The sequence below is a fragment of the Euprymna scolopes genome, chromosome 35 (genome assembly GCF_053919585.1).
Source record: "Euprymna scolopes isolate OS-2025 chromosome 35, ASM5391958v1, whole genome shotgun sequence".
NCBI classification, from domain to species: domain Eukaryota; kingdom Metazoa; phylum Mollusca; class Cephalopoda; order Sepiida; family Sepiolidae; genus Euprymna; species Euprymna scolopes.
Window position 1 is genome coordinate 20,072,565 of NC_136516.1, and position 19,093 is coordinate 20,091,657.

The 19,093-nt window shown below is 34.7% G+C and overlaps 1 protein-coding gene across 3 annotated transcripts in view; it reads left to right on the top strand.

Moving 5' to 3' along the window:
- LOC145259724 (uncharacterized) overlaps positions 1-19,093 on the top strand; it is a 130,331-nt gene that overhangs the window by 51,959 nt on the left and 59,279 nt on the right. For all 3 annotated transcript variants that reach the window (XM_080117412.1, XM_080117411.1, XM_080117413.1), the window contains exons 7-15: positions 125-285; positions 1,226-1,425; positions 4,612-4,860; positions 6,780-6,868; positions 7,577-7,813; positions 9,434-9,578; positions 13,400-13,897; positions 14,872-15,025; positions 16,682-16,817. In XM_080117412.1, coding sequence (XP_079973538.1) covers positions 125-285; positions 1,226-1,425; positions 4,612-4,860; positions 6,780-6,868; positions 7,577-7,813; positions 9,434-9,578; positions 13,400-13,897; positions 14,872-15,025; positions 16,682-16,817 — 1,869 coding nt within the window. The remainder of the gene's footprint in view (positions 1-124; positions 286-1,225; positions 1,426-4,611; positions 4,861-6,779; positions 6,869-7,576; positions 7,814-9,433; positions 9,579-13,399; positions 13,898-14,871; positions 15,026-16,681; positions 16,818-19,093) is intronic.

Sequence of the window (19,093 nt, forward strand, 5' to 3'; positions counted from 1 at the left end):
ACACTGAACAAGACATATTGCCACTTGGAATGTAAGTGGCTACTATTTGGGATTGTGTCTGATACGTACACACATCGTTCATTGCTGTTTTCCTTTAATATGTCTTCTCTTGTATCTTTTTCAGCACCAATTGATCGAAGATGCCCTCTGCCATCAGTTTGCTGTAAAAGATGTGAAAAAGCTTGGCTTTGGTACCACGCAACGCTTAGTAGCCAATTCTGAACGAAGGGTTAAGTCGCACAACATAAATGTATTATATGAAACGGCCCTCTGTGCTAAAGAAAGGTAATATATAAAGAATCTTCATAATTAGCATGGATACTTGGTGTTGTCTGGGACTAATGAACAATCATTCATGAAACTGAACTCGACACTTTTTTTTTTTTGTTGCTTTAGACAAATCAGTGACAAAGCCGTGTCGGGTTTAACCAGGATTTCAGATTTCAGCATGTGGAAGATATAATTGACGGCTTCTGTACCAAATCCAACAAATTGAGATGACTTGTCCCCTCCTGTCTCTGGTCCTGTACAATTTTACAAGGTTTATCCTTCTAGTTTTTGCCTTCTCCCTTTGAGAAAGATTTAGCTCCTTGCTAATTGTCTGGGGCGCCCCTACCAAAGGATGCTAATTGGGTTGCTTAGGCATTTTTTTGGAGGCCATACTGTTTTTCTTCTAGGATGCTCACTTTGTTTTTGCTTCTCATACAGTGCTTGAAATTCCCAAATTGGTCACCCATTTTAGTAATGACCAGGCTTAACATTGCTTTACTTTGGTGATCTGACGGGAACCTGTGTGTCAACATGATTATGCCGTATATTTATAATTTGAGTTTTTTTTTTTTTTTTTTTTTTTTTTTTTTAATAAAAAAAAATACTTGATCAATTTACATGATCTTTGGAATATGACATCTTCATTCTGTGACCGGTATGTACATCATAAAGATTTTCAAAAGATTTGTTTCGAAAATAGGTTGAATTCTAAAAAAGCACTTCAATTTTAGCATTTGCAACCAATTTGACTGGTTTTATTCTATAAGATGAATCATGGCTTGCTATCACTAATCAATAACAAAAAATTCAAACATAAGTAAATTAGCTGTGCAGCATTTTCGTGTATTTCCCTTTTATCATGTTTGGACGTGTGTATGATCACCTACTTTGGAAAACTTTTTTTTTTTTTTTTTTTTTTTTTAACCCATTACATATTTTATTTTATTTTTTTAAGATCATTTAGTCAATCACAAGGCAAAGTTGGCATTTTGGGTCATCAGACAAAAGAAGCAGCTCTTGCCATTCTTCATAACTGTCCTCTTCTGGAAGATATGAGTGCTTGGAGCCATTGGCCATCGGTGTTTGAGCCACAGTTTGGAAAATTGAAGGATTTTGTTAATAAATATGGTGGTGAAAAAAATATACCTCTTGAAGGTAAGTCTATATTATTAAAAGACCCTCCCCATAAAATAACTTAAAATAATTGAAATGTGTGTCTGTGTGATCAGAAGCACTTAGCTTCGAAATGCTATAGCCTAAAGAGATTTTTTTCTTAATTTTTTCCCTTTTCTTTTCCTTATTGTTCTGATATAATAAAGTTATATATATGAACAAGCTTTCAACTTAAATCTTTTTCAACTACTTATATTTTTTTTATTTGTTTGTTAATCATCTTTTGTCAGAAATATAAAATTTCTTGTTGAAATATTAATCACTATTAACCTGAATGTCTATTTACCACATGTAAACAAAGCGCAAGATTTTATTTTTATGTATCTATTATAAGTCTATATTCCTGTCTGTTTGCATACATCATATATGATGCCCTAGCAGATATATATATGTATATATATGTATATATATATTATGTCAGGTCATGTCATATGCTACTGGTACCATATGTAGCCCAGTACTACCTGCCTCGTGATCGGGTCACCGGCGACTAAACTGGTTCCCTTACCAGATTTGTTTGGTGAGGAGGGTGGCTAGTCTCCCTGAAGGATGAAAAACGACCTTCCAAAGGGCGAATGAACCTTTTTTTCGGAGTCAACGTCCAACTAGCACCGTGTGTGTTTGTGTATACAGTGATGATCATATTTATTGGCACGGTAAAATAAAAGTTAAATTTTGTCTAATAAATTCTAAAAAAGGGATTAAATTAAAGAAAATAACAAAGTATATTATGTATTTTTAACTGGCCTTTCCGATGCAGCAATCGGATTTTAGAAAAAATAAATAACAAAGGAACAACAAACATAATTGCAAAAAACCCTTGTTCAAAATTATTGGCACGATTTATTTAATAATCAATTGTATAGCCTTTGGCCTTGATTACCTTCCTCAGTCGCTTTTCATAGTTTACAACCGAGTTGTTGCACTCTTCAGTAGTAAGTTTAGCCCACTCTTCCTGACAATAATCCTCCAATTGAATAAGATTCTTAGGCTTCCTTTGCATTACCCTCAATTTTAATGTTCTCCATAAATTTTCAATTGGATTAAGGTCTGGGCTTTGTGATGGCCACTCGAAAACATTAATATGATTGTCCTCAAGCCATTTCTTAGTCAGTTTATCCGAATGCTTTGGGTCATTATCTTGCATGAACCACCAACGACGACCAAGTGAGAGCTCTTTAGCAGAGTCTTTCAGGTTTTCATCCAATATTTTAACATAATCTTCCTTTTTTATGCTACCTGTGACCTTAACAAGTCACCCTGGTCCAGAGGCAGCAAAGGATCCCCAAAACATCAAACTGCCTCCACCGTGCTTCACTGTGGGTATGGTGTTCTTAGGCAGGAAAGCTTCGCCAGATTTTCTGTAAATATAAGACACTTTATTATGGCCAAATAACTCTATTTTCGTTTCGTCAGTCCATAGAACACGTTTCCAGAATGCAACATCTTTATCAATATGACGTTTTGCAAAGGCTAGCCTTGCTTTCAGGTGCATAGGCTTCAATAAGGGAGTCTTTCTCGGACGACATGCTTTTAAACCAGCTCTCTTCAAAACTCTACCAACTGTATGTCGAGATACATTCACTCCAGAGGTGCTCTGTTCATCAACAATCTCCCCAACAGAGATCCTTGGGTTTTGTTTTACTTGTCGAACAATTTTCCGTTCATCTCTTGGGGAAAGAATCCTTTTTCTCCCTCTAACCTCATAACGTGGCCTTGCGATTTGAACTTTTTTATTATGGCTCTAACAGTGGATTTGGGAAGGTTTAGCTTCTTTGAAATCTTATCATAGCCCTCCCCATTGGTATGGCATTCTACAACAAGCTTCCTGACGTCTTCGCTGTGTTCCTTAGTTTTAACCATGGCGATTGAAAATTATAATTTAGTCACTTATAATAGTTTAAATAAATCGCTATCTAAAAATTATCTGAAAAAAATTATTCACTGAATTAGCGTTAAACAAGCATAATATGGCTATAAAAAAGTTCAGAAAGCATGTAAACCGGAAATTGATTGATATTATACTGATACTAAAAGAAAAACAAAGCCGTGCCAATAATTTTGAACAAGGGTTTTTTGCAATTATGTTTGTTGTTCCTTTGTTATTTATTTTTTCTAAAATCCGATTGCTGCATCGGAAAGGCCAGTTAAAAATACATAATATACTTTGTTATTTTCTTTAATTTAATCCCTTCTTAGGATTTATTAGACAAAATTTAACTTTTATTTTACCGTGCCAATAAATATGATCATCACTGTATATGTGTGTTGTAGTGGAGAGGGCTCCCGCAAACCATGGTGAAGGCAACCTTTCTAGGAGAAGCAAATCTCTGATTTAAAAAAAAAAACAAAGTGGGAGACCAGTACCCGCATTAAGCTGGTCTGCAGTTTAACTTGTTGCTGGCTATCTTGCTCTTGCTTGTTGCTGGATCTCAACATTTTGAATCGAGAGAGAGACTTAGCTGTCGTACAAAGCTAAGACTCTGTAACATCATCTGTGTATAGATACTCCCTCAGGCATTTGTCTATAAAAATGGTCCTGTGCCGATGGAAAAGTTGTGACGCGTGGAGGCTTGAAATGCTGAAAGCATGTGATAATTGATCTCCATGACCATTTCAGTGTCATGCTTGCTTGAGCATGTGAATTCACCGGTAGGACTAAAAAAAAGTCGTTTTTGGGCTCATGGACTCAGTGTCTGAAGGAGTGGCACTCGTCGGACAAGATGTTGCAATCATCATTATATATATATATATATATATATTATATATATTAGACAAAATAGAACAATTACAAATGAATAACATTAGACTTTAATTTATTAGGAACTTAAAACCAGTTATGCAAATTAGACATTCTAATACTTGATTTGCAAACTTAATTGTACCCCACTCTTTTTCATTTTCATATATATATGTGTGTGTGCGCGCGGTATGCATCGTATATGACATAGCAGAAATGGAAGTAAAGATTCCTAGATAACGCAGGGTATATACAGCTAATATATAGATATATACATTTGTGTGTATATATATATAAATTGTAATCAAAGAGTAAATTTTTAAAAAAACTCAAGGAGCTAACAAATATATTAAATGAAAGATATATATTATTCATAAAAATCTAAATTTCTTTTTTGTTCTAATTTTTTTTCTTTTTTTTTTTTTTAGGAGGAAATAAAACAATTCACATTGACATTTTGGCAATGGAGACAGAGCCTGGCAAATATTTGAAGTTGGTCAGCCAAACATCGATCGAGCACTTTACAAGCGCTTCCATGTCCGGCGATATGTTGCGCACATGTGGCCATTTAGCATCCATTGTTGCACACAATAAAGGATTGCACAATGCACCGCTTGCACTTCTTGCTAACCATATGAAAACCACGTTGTTCTCATTGCAAGCAATGGACATCACAGGTAATATATCATGGTGTGAATATTTAAAACAAAAATGCTTTAAAAAAATACACCTTTATGTAAATATTCTATACGTCAATCCTAAAACAATGAAATATCCAAGAAAAAGACTGCTGGAAAACCGCCTCTGTGGTACCAGTCTTCAAGAATTCTGGTGAAAGAACTAACCCACTAAACTATCGCCCCATTAGCCTCCTCACGCTTTTCGCCAAAATATTTGGGTCCTTAGTTAATCAAGCCCTAGTCCAGCACCTAACAACTGCTAAACTCCTGACTGACAAACAATATGGATTCAGGCAAGCCCGTTCAACAGCAGATATCTTAACTGTAGTTTCTGAACGTATTTACCGTTCATTGGATAAAACAGGGGAGGGTAGAGCGGTGGCCCTTGATATATCTAAGGCTTTTGACAGGGTATGGCACGATGATCTTCTAAGGAAAATTAGATCATATGGAATCACTGGAAGAATTCATAATGTAATTAAATCCTTCTTAAGTAATAGAAAAATCAAAGTTGTCCTCGACGGACATACATCCAAACAATATGACATAAATGCAGGAGTACCTCAGGGGTCTATCCTTGGACCTCTATTATTCCTGATATTCATAAACGACCTCTCTGATAATATTGTTTCGGAGATGGGTATATTTGCCGATGACACCACTTTCTATAACAGATATGAGGGGAAAACAAATGAACACATATCCAATGGTTGGTCACATTCAATGCTGCTAAGACTAAGCTTGTTTCCTTCAATAACTACAAGAAACCTTCTCTACCACCAAAAGCAATGGCCAAGAACACATTGCCTGAAAGTACTTCTTTTAAACTCCTCGGCCTAACGTTTACAGGGAATATGAACTGGAATAGATACATTGAGAGCATTGCCAAGGCTGCTGCAAGGAAGGTTGGCTCCCTCTACCATGCTAGAAAACTACTTACGCCTGTCAGTATCCTATACCTCTATAAGGCAACCATTCGCCCATGTATGGAGTACTGTTGTCACATCTGGGCTGGTGCATCTGCTGCTTGTCTCTCGCTCCTGGACAGGGTTCAAAAAAGAGTCGCCAACCTGATAGGTCCTGAACTGTCATCTAGGCTTCAACCTCTGTCCCATCGACGAGATGTTGCATCCCTCTGCCTGTTCTACAAATACTTTAATGGTGAATGCTCTGACGAACTGCAAACACTTGTACCTCCCCGACGTAACTACCCCCGACAAACCCGACAAGCTACTAAGTCTCATCCCTTTACAGTAGAGATCCCTAGGTGCAAGAAAGCCTTTTACTCCAATAGTTTCTTCCCCAGAACTGCGGGTCTTTGGAACTCCCTTCCGGGATTCTGCTTTCCCAACTGCAATGATATGCAGAAGTTCAAGTGTAATGTTAACAAACATCTTTCTACTCTTCTCCCTTCATAATGACCCCGCTAATTAATTCCCTAATAGTAGCCCCCTGCTTCAAAGTGGCACTGTGCCTTGTTTGGGGTGAAAATTGAATAATAAAAAAAAAAAAAAAAAAAAATTAAATACTTTTAATGAATTTGTAATATCTGTTACTAATTGGCCGTTTAGTCTTAACTGATTTTGGTTCTTGTTCACCAAGCTTACCATGCTTATCAATTCCTCTCCTCTCGTGGCCGAGATGGCTAGGTCTCAGGTTTTTCTCATTTCCTTTCCACCTTCGCGTCAAGGCTTCGGGGTTTAATCCTACCTTCCTACTAAAACTTTTTTTCTTTTACACCTGCAAACACCCAGTCAACGTTTTTGCTTTTTTTTTAACACGCACAACTCCAAATACCCGCGCAACGCCAGGTACCCCCCATGCTAGTTAGTTATAAAAAAAAAAAAAATACAATCTTTTCCATAGACAAATTGTCTTGAATTTTCACAATACGATCAATTTTCTTCTTCATACAGATTCACCTTATGCCGGCAAACCTGCCAAGTTTGTTTTGGATTGCCTTGTGCGTTTGCCTCTCCAGATTTCTATCTCTCTTGCCAATCAAGTAAGTCTTTTTTATGTCTGTTACAGTTATAGCCTGGTCATATACTAATAATAAACCGAACTCAAAAACAGGCACAGAAATGCAACATTGCGGTGATGGGACAGGGGTTGGAGCTTCGTTGACAAAGTGGGACCTATTAGATTGAAAAATCTTTTTTGGACCAAATTTACACCAGTGTTGCTCCAAATCAAGTTAGCGCCAGCTATATTTTCTCTTGCTTCCTTTCATTTCAGTCCACAAAACTCAAGCACTATGATCGACTCGTGCCTTGTTATATCTAGTGTCATGTTAGATGTGAGTGAATGATGGTCTTGCACGAACTCATTCTTTCTGAGGATGCTAAGGAATTACATGGCAACTCTTGATGGTGATTAAAGTTTGATATATACTTGCATCTCAATTGAGAGTAAGCGAGAAAAAGGTGAGCCAGGAAGACTTGGAACGACTCTTCGATGATCACAAACAATTGGACATTGAAAACGAATATAAATGATAGTTTCTTATAGAAAGTCACTTTCTGGTGTCGTAGGCAACCATGCACTGCACATCTAAAATGGAAGTTACATGTTAAATAAAGAAGTGGAGATAAATCGTTTGGGACAAATCCATTAACTTTAAGAATGAAGGGGGGGGGGGGCTTATCCAAGTATTTAATGATTTTTAATGTTCTGTGTTTGTTTTTATATTTTTTTGTTTTGTTTTTTCTAGATTTTTCTTGAGCCGCTTGGACAAGTCCTGGGACAGACCAAATCGAAATCAGAGATTCTGAATTGTTGCAGCAGCATCTCCGACAGCAATCGCCTCGAGGAGCTTGGTTATTATCTTGGAATCAGTGATTGGTTTGATTCTTTGATTAAATTGAAGAGTTCTTTCCTAAAGAGTCAGATTGAAACGATTGCAGAATTGGAAAGCGAAGATGAATTTATTGGAGATAACGAAATTGAGGTGAGAAGACTTGAATCAACTTTTTTTTAATTTAATTTTGTTTAATGGGTTTTGTTTTTGTTTTTTTACATATGCATCTTTGTATTATTTTTTTGTATTGTATTTGGTTTTAACGTCCATTTTACAAGCTGCCTTTAAGAAAATGAGTTCTAAACCAACCAATCTCTAGTCCAGTCGTTATCCATTTTTTTCTCTTAAGTTGATTTTTATTGCTTCCTTCCACGTTTTCCTCGACTTTTACTACGAGATGTTTAAAGATGATCAAAATTATGGAAAGTAAAAAGAATTTCGTCAACCTCAAAATTCTTGCGTAATAAATAAATACATTGGTAAAAAAGTTTTTAAATATCTAATTTGAATGGGAGGAGGGGGGTTCATGTAACCTGTCTTAGTACAGATATTCGGTAATCGCTAAACGTCCCATCGAGAGCAAAATGCAAGAAAAACTTCTGTATAAGCATTAAAATCATTTTGTTGTTTTTATTGAATATTATTAATTGGGGAATCATTTCGAGTTAAAATCCATTTAGTATTACACATGCAAAATTGAGACTAACTCACTTAAAATATATCAAGATTATGCTCATAAGTAAAATCAAAAAAACATACCCATCATGGAATGAAGATGTATATTCTAAAAATCACATGAATTGAAGTATTTTTTTAACCAAGAAAATCAAATTTTATTACAAAGTGAGATGCTATATTTTGATCAGACATGTTTTATAAATTAAGGGCGAGACAACTAAATTCGAACTACAGAGATCCAAATCAATCTTATAACTGTTTAAATTTATTTTTATAATTGCTAAAAATCCTTAAAAAAAACAAACCTATTTTATCAATTTACATAATTTTTGGAATGACATCTTCATTCTGTGAGGAGTCCGTACATCATAAATATTTTTTCTGTATTTTTTTTTTTTTTTTTTTTTTAAGTCAAATGCTAAATAGAAACTGAGAGTTTTTTTTTTTTAATTTTTTTTTATATAAAAAAATCCACTCAACATTAAAAATTTGTTGGCTAACCCCCCCCCCCCCAAAAAAAAACAGCGTTTGTTTACAGAATGTTATGCCTGAAGGTAAAGGTCAACAATACTGACCAAAAGCGGTTTCAATTATTTTCTTCTTCTGCTAGGATTCTTAAAACCCCAACTGATCCAACACCCACAACAAGAATTCCTCTTGTTACCACAACTTCAAGTTTCTTTCCAAGGACCTCCATAGAAACTACAACATGGTCGTCTTTAAACTGTTGATAAATTTTTGCCATAAACTGTCCATCATTTTCAGTTTTCTTATATTCTTTCTTCATCCATCTCCTAAACTTTTATCCTTGAGTAGTTTTTGGCCTTGATGACTGGTAACTCATTTACTAAAAAAGAGGTGTTTCTATAGTTAAACCTCGAGGAAAAAATTGAATTTCAAGTAAAACAAATGGTACCTACGTAAATATGTTGCGAATAGTAGCATATCCAAAAAATATCTAGGGGTCGCTTTTTTCACCGATATTTTCGAAAGTCATTCCCTCTTTTTGACTGATTTAAATGATTTGAATCTTCAAAACTTTTGAGCATTTATTTGATGCACGTAAAATAAAATACTGTTTCAATTTTTTAGGAAGAAACTTCCGATGATGAAGAAGAATCTGCCTCTTTGTCTGATGAGGAAGATAAAGAATTTGTGGATGCAACTGAAGAATTAAAAACCGAACAAGTAACTTCAGTGGCAGAAAAAATGGTTTGTGATGATGAAGAAGCTATCGGTAAATATTGTCTTGATTTCTCCAAGCTTTTCTTTTTCTTGGACTTCAGCTACTTTTGTTATTCTTTCAACGATTTTTATGACTTGATCTTGACTCACATGTGAACTAAGTTACTGATCATCATATTATTTAACAGAAATTAGATGAAATCTGCCTTGAGATGAATCGATAACTAAGAAGAATGATATTAAATATTTTAAAATGACCACCAGAATTTTTGTATGCAATGAATTTTTTAATCATGAATCCAACACATGAAGGGAGTTTAACATGCAACTGATGCGCAGACATAAAAACCTATCATTCACATGATCTGTACTTTGGAGACCAGTTGGATTGACAAGCTATAAAACTAAAAAAATATTTAATTTTTGAAAGGTGACTTGAAAGTACAATTTGGCAGTAAAAAAAATGTGGCTTATATTACCTGTGATACTATCAATGACCCCCCCCCCCCCGGTGTTAGGAAATATGGGGAGAAAGAGAAAAAGAAATATTAAAAAAACAAAACAAAAAGAAATAAGTTTATCGTCAGAACAATGGATAGAAAGTTGTGAACCAGTGCATGCAAAAGAAAGCTGAAGTAGGGTTTTTGAATCTGGGTGTGGTTGTGAGCGAGAACAAAAGGACCTGAGATATATTTTGAGTTAGTTAGTGGGCGCTTTAGAAAAATGGTAATTGAATTTTACAGCAGTTAGGAATGGTTTGCGGACCTTTTGGGGTTTGTGGCGGTTGATGACAGTTGAGGAGAGTTGTGAGTTGAACGCAAGTCATGACTCAGAGCACATTGCTGACGGTTACTGACAAACACAGCTTCTGCAGAAGACTTAGATAGTGACCTGGTGTTCAGAGGGTTAATGGTGTCAGTTTGCATTTTATTTTTATGCTTGTGAATCAGTGCGCCCCATCGGAAGTCGATAATGCGTAAGTGATGACAATGTGGCCAGTACAGAAGACTAAGACTCAGGAGAAGACCATGCCAAACAATATTGGAGTCAGTGATGTTGTCACGTAGGATAGCACATGTGGTTATCACAAGGCTGTGGAGGTACTAATTTGGGAGATCTGGGTTTACCAATTTGCTTTTATATTTCTTAGAAATATGAAGGGGTTAATTTGGAGGAAAGGAAAATTCAAGATTGGAAGACATGCTTGATGGTCTTTGTGGTTGTTACGACTTTGTGATTGACGATGACTGGCTTTCCTCTGCTACCGATAACTCTGTATATGACTCCAGTCAAAACTTTGGTCCACACTTGCTATCAGCGGAACTGATAAGAGTACTGAGAGTTGGTTTTGGTGTTGTTTCCTTTGAAGTTTCGGCAATGCAGCATATTCATTCATTGTAATGATCCCTAAGTGCTGGAAGTAGATTACAGGCCATTTTGGGTTTTCCTGATGAAAAAGTTCCCAGTTTTTTTTTTTTTTTTTTTTTTTTTTGTCAATTATCCACAATCTATTTTGTAGGTAACCATGAGGATGTCCCGCATAGCCAGCTGCTGTTAGCTTGGCAAGTCTCAAACTTACTTCAGTTAACTATCTCAAAATTCCTCTCTCTAATTTTACACATGATCTTAGTTGACCAATCAGAGCTTTGTGTCTCCCCACCCCCTCCTCTCTCGACTCCATTTCTTCTACTCTGTAACACTTTTTATGCATCGCTGTATTGTAAATTACTATCTGTTTCTCTGGAGCATTCTCCAAGATGCAGTAATGTGATATTAAATGTTCATTTTTGTTTGCACACTTTTTTTTTTTTTTTTTTTTTTTTAATGAAAATCTCTCCAGCCAAGACATGAAGCCATTTGATGTAAGAAGTTGAAAAAAATACTTGAAGGTTAAAAACTAATCAATGAAAAGTGTTATAAGGATTCCAACACCCAGAACAGCAATTTTTCCCCATTTGTCAGAAATATCGCTCATAAAATGTGAGGACTAAAAGATAAAATAAGGGAAGCGAGTTATTTTTAAACTCGGCCAAAACAAGTATAATTTTAACGTAGATATGAGGCATAATCACATTGACACACCCCTCTTGGAATACAAAAGTTAAGCAACATTGAGCTTGATCACTACTAAATGGGTGACCATTGGGACATACTAAGTGGTGTAGGTGCCCTCCGCTTATCTCTGCATTGTTTCCAATCATCCTAGACTTGCCATTGTAATCAAACAGTGCTGATTTAGGAAAGGTTTGGTATCTGTTGTCTCTCAAGACTGAACAGAGGCCATGAAGGTAGATAACTCCAATTATAATCAAGTTAAATGAGTTACCTTCATTACAGTATTTATGTTTAACAATAATGGTGCTTGTTCAGAGTAACAAAAATTTAAAAATTGAATTACATTGCTATCTATTTAATTGCTATGCTGAAATTAGTAAAATATCAAAAAATTATGAAAATTGATAAGGCAGAAAATGAGAATTGCTTTCTAAATAAATTGCAAGTTATACTTAAATAATAAATATTACAAACTGAGTTACTTCCCTTGTTTAAGTTACATTTCCAAATAAAAATGACGGATAAATGGATCATGAACGTAAATGTTTTATGTAATTTCTTTTTTAATTGCATTTTTGCCCCAAAGGCACAGTGCCACTTTGATGTAGGGGACTATTATCAGGAACATAATTTGCAGGGATACTATGTAGGGAGTTGAGCAGCAAGATGTCTGTTTACATTACACTTCTGTATGTCAATACAGTCAGAAGTAGGAACCGGGAAGGGAATACCAAAGTTTAGCAGGCATAGAGAAGAAACTATTAGAGTAGAAGGGTTTCTGGCATCTGGGGGATCTCTACTGAGTGAGATTTTGCTGCTTGTCAGGTTTGTCAGGGGAGTACAAGGACTTGTAGTTCGTCAGAGCACCTACCATTAAAATACTTGTAAAACAGGTAGAGGGATGCAAGATTTCATTGATGGAACCGGTTGAAGCCTAGCTGCCAGTTCGGAACCTATTAGGTTGGTGACGTTTTTGAATCCTGTTTTAGAGTGAGACCAGTAGCAGAAATGTGGCAACAATATTTTATACATGTGCAAATGGTGACCTTGTAGATGTACAGGATACTCTCAGATGTTACTTTTTAACATGGTAGAGAAAGCCCACCTTCTTTTGCAGCAGCCTTGGCAATGCCCTCAATGTATCTGTTCCAATTCATGTTCCCTGTGAATGTTAATCCCAGGGGTTTGAACAAAGTATTTTCAGGTAATGTATCATTAGCCATGACTATCAGTGGTTGAGAAGGTTTCCTGTAATTATTAAAGGAGACAAGCTTAGTCTTGGCAGCATTGAACGTTACTATCCATTTCTGACCCCATTCCACTACAGACAGAAGGTCTTCCTCTAGGGTTTCTGCCATTGCCTTGGATATGTGTTCATTCGTTTTCCCCTCATTACTAATTTCGATATTACCATTAAGTAGATAACATTGCTTTTAGTTGAGATTCAATTTTTCGATTCTCATTATTCTAGACAATCACTAAAATAAACACCATTTATGAATGTCACATGACCTAATTTAATGCTCTAATGGTATTACTAAGATAACTTGTGAAAAAAACCTTTATAGTTTTTTGTTTTGATTACAGTTCTGTTAGTTTTGTTTTAAACAGCAGATATTATCACAAAATTTTTTTTTTTTTATTTATTTATTTTATTTTTTTTTTATTTAGTTAGGGGAATCTCAAATCCTGTATGTGTAAGAACCCCAGGGAAGGTAGCAGCCCATTTCTCCCCATTTGGGAAACTTTACAATAAGTTTTTGAGTTTCTAAATAAGAAAAAAAAAAATAATTAAAATTTTTTGTTTTTAAAAATTAGTTGCTGATCTTAAAGAAAAAGAGGTGGAAGAAGACAAGGAAAAACAGACAGAAAATACGACTGAAAATGTTGTCACGGTAGACGAAAAGGCTGAAACAATAGACACAGAACCAAAAGAAGAAATCAACCAACACAAAGAATTGATCAACTTGATTTGCTCTGAAGAATTTGGAATTGGTGTTCAACTTAACGAAGATGGCGAAAAATTGATGAGGCGCCAGCAGGAACGTCTTGGTCGCAGTTTAGATCGTTTGTCGAAAGACTTGTACAGCAAAGATTCCCATTTTGTTCTTGAATTGGTTCAAAATGCTGATGACAATTCCTATCCTGAAGAATTCAATCTGAAAAATTCAAAACAACGCCCTTCCGTGAATTTTAGCATTGATGCAACAAGTGTAACCGTATTAAACAATGAATGCGGATTCAAAGAAAAGGATATCCGCGCTCTCTGTGATGTCGGTAAAAGTACCAAAGGCAAACATAAATTTGGTTACATTGGTAAGTTTCAACATTTTACTTTACTTTGGCTTTCTTTGGACAATGCAAAACTTTCAAGTTTGGACCCTGACTTTTTTGCCCCAGATTTTTGCCTTTTTTGCCCCGGGGTCCTGATCTTTTTAAAAGCCTCTTTGTTCACATACTGACAAGTTCAGAAACATTTTTCCTTCCAAACAACTATTACAAGAATTTTTTTAATCTTGCAAATTTTGCAGTGTAGATCTGAAAAACATTACACAGTGAGAGAGAGCTTGTCATATCACCTGTCGGTCTCTTTTTTTTTTTTTTTTTTCCATTTTTGCTCTTGGCTGCTGTGTCCAACCAACTTAATAAAACTGCATTCTTCAAACATCCGACACTGTACATCTTTACTTAGATGAGAACAAGAACCTATCTATTAGAGCCTTATATATTTTTATTTTTTAATCACTTGAACTGTTTCAATTCTTGTCCACAATTTCTTTCTATATTAAAAATAAAAAATCTACATATACATGTGTGATGAAATGAAAATATCATATTCCAAAAATCATGTAAATTGATCAAGTAGTTTTAGTTTTAAATGAAAAAATCAAATCTTATTTACCATTTCAAAAAAAAAAATCTAAAAACACAAAAAACAGATAACAAAATAATGCAAACTTACCAGATTTATGTTGTAATTTTTACCAGTTTCAGTTAATCACTTAAAAATGATTTTCTTTATAAGAATAAACTACCTGATCAATTTATGTGAATTTTTTGAATATACTTTTATTTTGTCATGGGTATTTCTTTTCCGTTTTTTTTTTTTTTTTTTTTAATAAAATGTAAATTGTGGAGAAGCACCCAAAAACTTATCCATCTTTCAGGATATTTATTTCCTGTATTTGCAAACAAATTTTTCTCATTTTGTTTTTCTCTTGCAACTAAACAAAATGCTATTTTTAGTAAGAAAAATGTCATTTATAATTATTTTATTTGTCCCTTCTCAGGTCAAAAGGGGATCGGGTTCAAATCTGTTTTCCGAGTAACTGACACGCCACAGATCCATTCCAATGATTACCACATATGCTTTGATGTCAACAGTGGCCCCATGGGCTACATCCAACCTCACTGGATTGAAGACTACGAAGAAATCGAAGAAGGGTTTGTATACATTTTTTTATCCTCTTTTAACCAAAAACCAAAAAAAAAAAAAAAAAAGCTTTTAAAGAGGAGACTTTGACGTTCGGCATGCTGCACACCGCAACATAGTTCATCCATAGCTCCAGAACTACTATAAAAATGCCATAGAGGTCAACTGAAAACATGATTATACACCATCCAAGCCAATGTCACATCTACCTCTGGTTGACAGTGTTTGCCACTGGTCCTGGGACTAACTGCCTATAACTATCTTAACTGCTGCAGACCATCATGCATGGTCTGTGTTTATCCAGGACACCGTGTGTTCTAAGAAAGGATCTGGCCGAACCCATCCTGGGTGAATGTCACCAATCGGCTGGTCGTACCTTTTTAGATGCATCCCCACACTTCGATTAGAATTTGTCCTTGGCTCAGTTGGACCTAAAGTTTAGCTCAGTGTTTTTAAAAACTCCTTTCCCTTTCCACTTTATAGCCATCTTTGTTGTAGAAAGAAATCAGTGATGTTTCGTAGCGTGCACTTTACTATCCACACGTGTACTGTGCTATTCAGAGATGAGGATTTATAACTATGCCAGCTCCCTGACAATCGACCATTCCCCCTCCCCCCTTCTCAAATGCATATTGAACATATGTGTATGCCTGTAGTTATGGAGCCGACATTAGCATCCACTCTTTGAGCTGAGCCTCTCATCCTGAAAGTTTGGGCTATGTTAAGTTCAAAATTAACTGGGATATTTTGTGAGTCCATCTTCTGTCAAAACCATTCGCTTTTGTCAGCTCTAACTCATTTACTCGTCTCTCAGCATTCTTCTCAAACAGCTTGTCTTGGTCAGTGTTTCCCAAATACTTTTACTCTTGATCGGAAATCTTAGATGTTCAGTTATTTATTAGCCACATCTGATTTTTCTTCAACTTATTTTCCTCGTCAGAATCTTGCTAACAAATAATTCTCATGGTGTAACTCGTCTGGAGAGTTTCGATGGATTCCCTGTTCTTTTTATTGTATTTCACTTTCCTTCGTTATCTTGGCTTTGTTTGCATGTATATTTTTGGAGAGGTGGGTCATATTTTAGAAAAAAAATGTGGGTGTTTATTAAAAATTACACTTGATGAAGAAAAACAAAAATACAGAAAAATCGTTGATATATATCCTCATCATGGAACAAATATTTTATATTCCAAAAATCACGTAAGCTATTTTTTAACTGAGAAAATCAAATTTTACAACTAAGCGAGTCTTAGTGTTTTCCTTGGTCATGATGAAATAAGCGGGAGACAACTCGATTCGATGTATCCAGATCCAAATCACCCTTATACTGAAATACATTTAGTATTGAAATTGCTAAAAATTGTAAATTTTTATTTTCTTAGTTTAAAAAAAAAAAAAACTACTTGATGAATTTACGGAAGTTTTGGAATATGACAAGTGTACATCAGATTTTTTTTTTAAGCGCAATTCTAAATTTTCACCAAAAAGTGAAATTTTAGTAAAAATATACACCTATCTACTATCCATAACTATGTGCTCTTAAATTATTTTATATAAACTTCTGTGATTCTTTTTGATTATTGTGATTCCAGTCTATTGTATTAATGCCATTGTATTTCTTTTTAATTTGTCAAATTTTACAAGTATTTATTTATAACCTTTTTTAGCTGGGTCACAAAGATCGTGTTGCCCTTAAAGGAGTCTCTCCAAAAATCTAAATCCCTTGCTGCCAGCTTCAATGATATCCATCCTTCACTGCTTCTCTTTTTGCATCGACTAAAAGAAATAAGCATCAACAACAAGGTATCTTTTATTATCTTTAAATTTTTAAATTTACATAAAATTAATCGTCTTTTCTCTGTAAATAAAGCACAAGTTTGTACGTTAATTGAATGTCTTTTATGCACCCCCCTCTACATATTATGCATGCTTCTTTTAAATCTTCATTTGAACTTGTATACTTTTTTTTTACGCGTTAAAAATTTTTTAATCAAGATTGTAAAATGTAGGGAAAATTACAATGTGCATACTTAGCTCAGGTGTGATTCACTTTAGAGAAGAAAGAGAAAGTTTTAAACTTGAAACCTGACTGACATGAGACGAAAACATGTCTTATGCAAATTCAGATGCGGTCAGGTTTGACAATATAAAAAAAAAAGCCAGCAGTTCTTCAATTGAGGACGATTTTTTTTTTTTTTTCTTCTCGGCTCAACGTTGGTACGGTGTGCTTTGCAGTCTGGTGTCAGTTGAAAAAAGCTTGTTTGCGATAACATCAAAAAGGGAACAGAATGAACTTTTGTTCGTGTGCTTTGATGCGGTGAAATTGCCAATCTGAAAATCATTCTTTTTCTTTAAATTAAACATTCAACGATTACAAGCTATTTCGGCCTTATATTACCTTTCGGCGACGGTGGGCAGGATTTTTTCTGTTCACATGAACATGATTCTGGAATTTAGAGGTGCTACAGTTGATATGCCCATTACCGAGTGGATCGAAAATGTAGAACTTGTGCGTGAGCTTTATATTATGAAAAATATTAAGCTAAAATGCGATTCTGTTGGATTTTCTAGAAAAAGTCATCACTTTAAAATGAAGAACTAGAAACGCGATTTGGTTGTATTATATAAAAAAGACGTCATGAGGGTTTGCTGTGTCTGGCCGTGTAGCCCCACTTCTAAGGAGTAACTGACAAAGACGGATACTACCTCCCTGCCCTGCTTGTGATCACGAGATCAGGGGGGGGGGAGTGTAGGCAAAATTGTAGTGTGTATGATGAGAAAAAGTCTTAAACACGAGACAAAAACGTGTCTTCTGCAAATTGAGACGTGGTTTGACAATATAAATAGCCAGCATTTCTTCAATTGGGGTCGATTTCTTTTTTTGCCGGCTGGATGTTCTTTGCATTCTAGTGTCAATTGAAGAAAGCTTATTTGCGATAACGTCGAAAAGGGAACAGGATGGATTTTTGTTTATGTGCTTCGACGCACTGAACTTGCCAATCTGAAAATCATCTGTCTTTTTCAAACATTCAACGAATAGATAAAAAAAATTTAGGGATCCTATTTTTTCACGTTTTATTAATACATGTATTTCCGAATCCCTTAACTTTTTCTATCTCCTTTCCTTCTTTCTCCACTTTCTCTATCTTTTCCTTTCGTCTTTTATTATTTGCTGTTCTTTAATAATCCCAATTTTTCATAGTGGCTTTATATTGTTTTTATAATTACTTACATACATACTACCCTTCCGATTTACTTCTATATATTGTACCTACTTTTAATATTTCTTTAGTTTTTACCATTTTATCCCGTTCCTTTATTTTCATTTCATATCTAAATGTTATTTAACCAGTTTTTATGTATATTTGCATTTTGTATAATTATGCTCCATCTCCTCTTCTGATGAGATGCATTTAGCTTCGAAATGCTATGGCTTAAAGAGGTTTCTTTTTTTTCTTGATTTTCTCCTTTTACTTTTCCTTATTGTTTTGATGATATAATAGTTATAACTTTTATTCCTCATGTTTAATTTATTTTATACACACACACCAAAATTCCCAGAGCAGAAGTTTTACAACAATTTTATGCCTCTTTTTCAAAATAGGATTCTACTAAAATTTATCCTTATTCAAATTTTGTCAAAAAATCAATTACAGGAGTTTGATTGTAAAAAAAAAAAATTTTTTTTTAAATTTAAAAAAAATGTCTACCATTAAAGGCTTAAAGGGATCTGTAGAAGAAATTAGAATTCAATAAATCCCACTTCGTTTGTTTTTTTTGTGTGTGTTTTTTTTTTTTTTTTTTTTTTTTAAGTTTGAGTTATCTAAACTTTCACAAAGGTTTTTGATCCTATTTTTACACCTTACCTCTTTGCATAAAACTAAATATAACCTACATTATGACTCCATATGCCTAGCAGCTACACTCCAAAATTCATAATGATCTGTTAATAAGGAGTGATACAAGTATATACACATGCTTAACTTTAAAGACGGAGAAGACCCACAAAATATAACAATACATAAGATTGTTAAGAAATGCATTTTATTTTTTTTTTAATACAAATATTTACAAAAAAA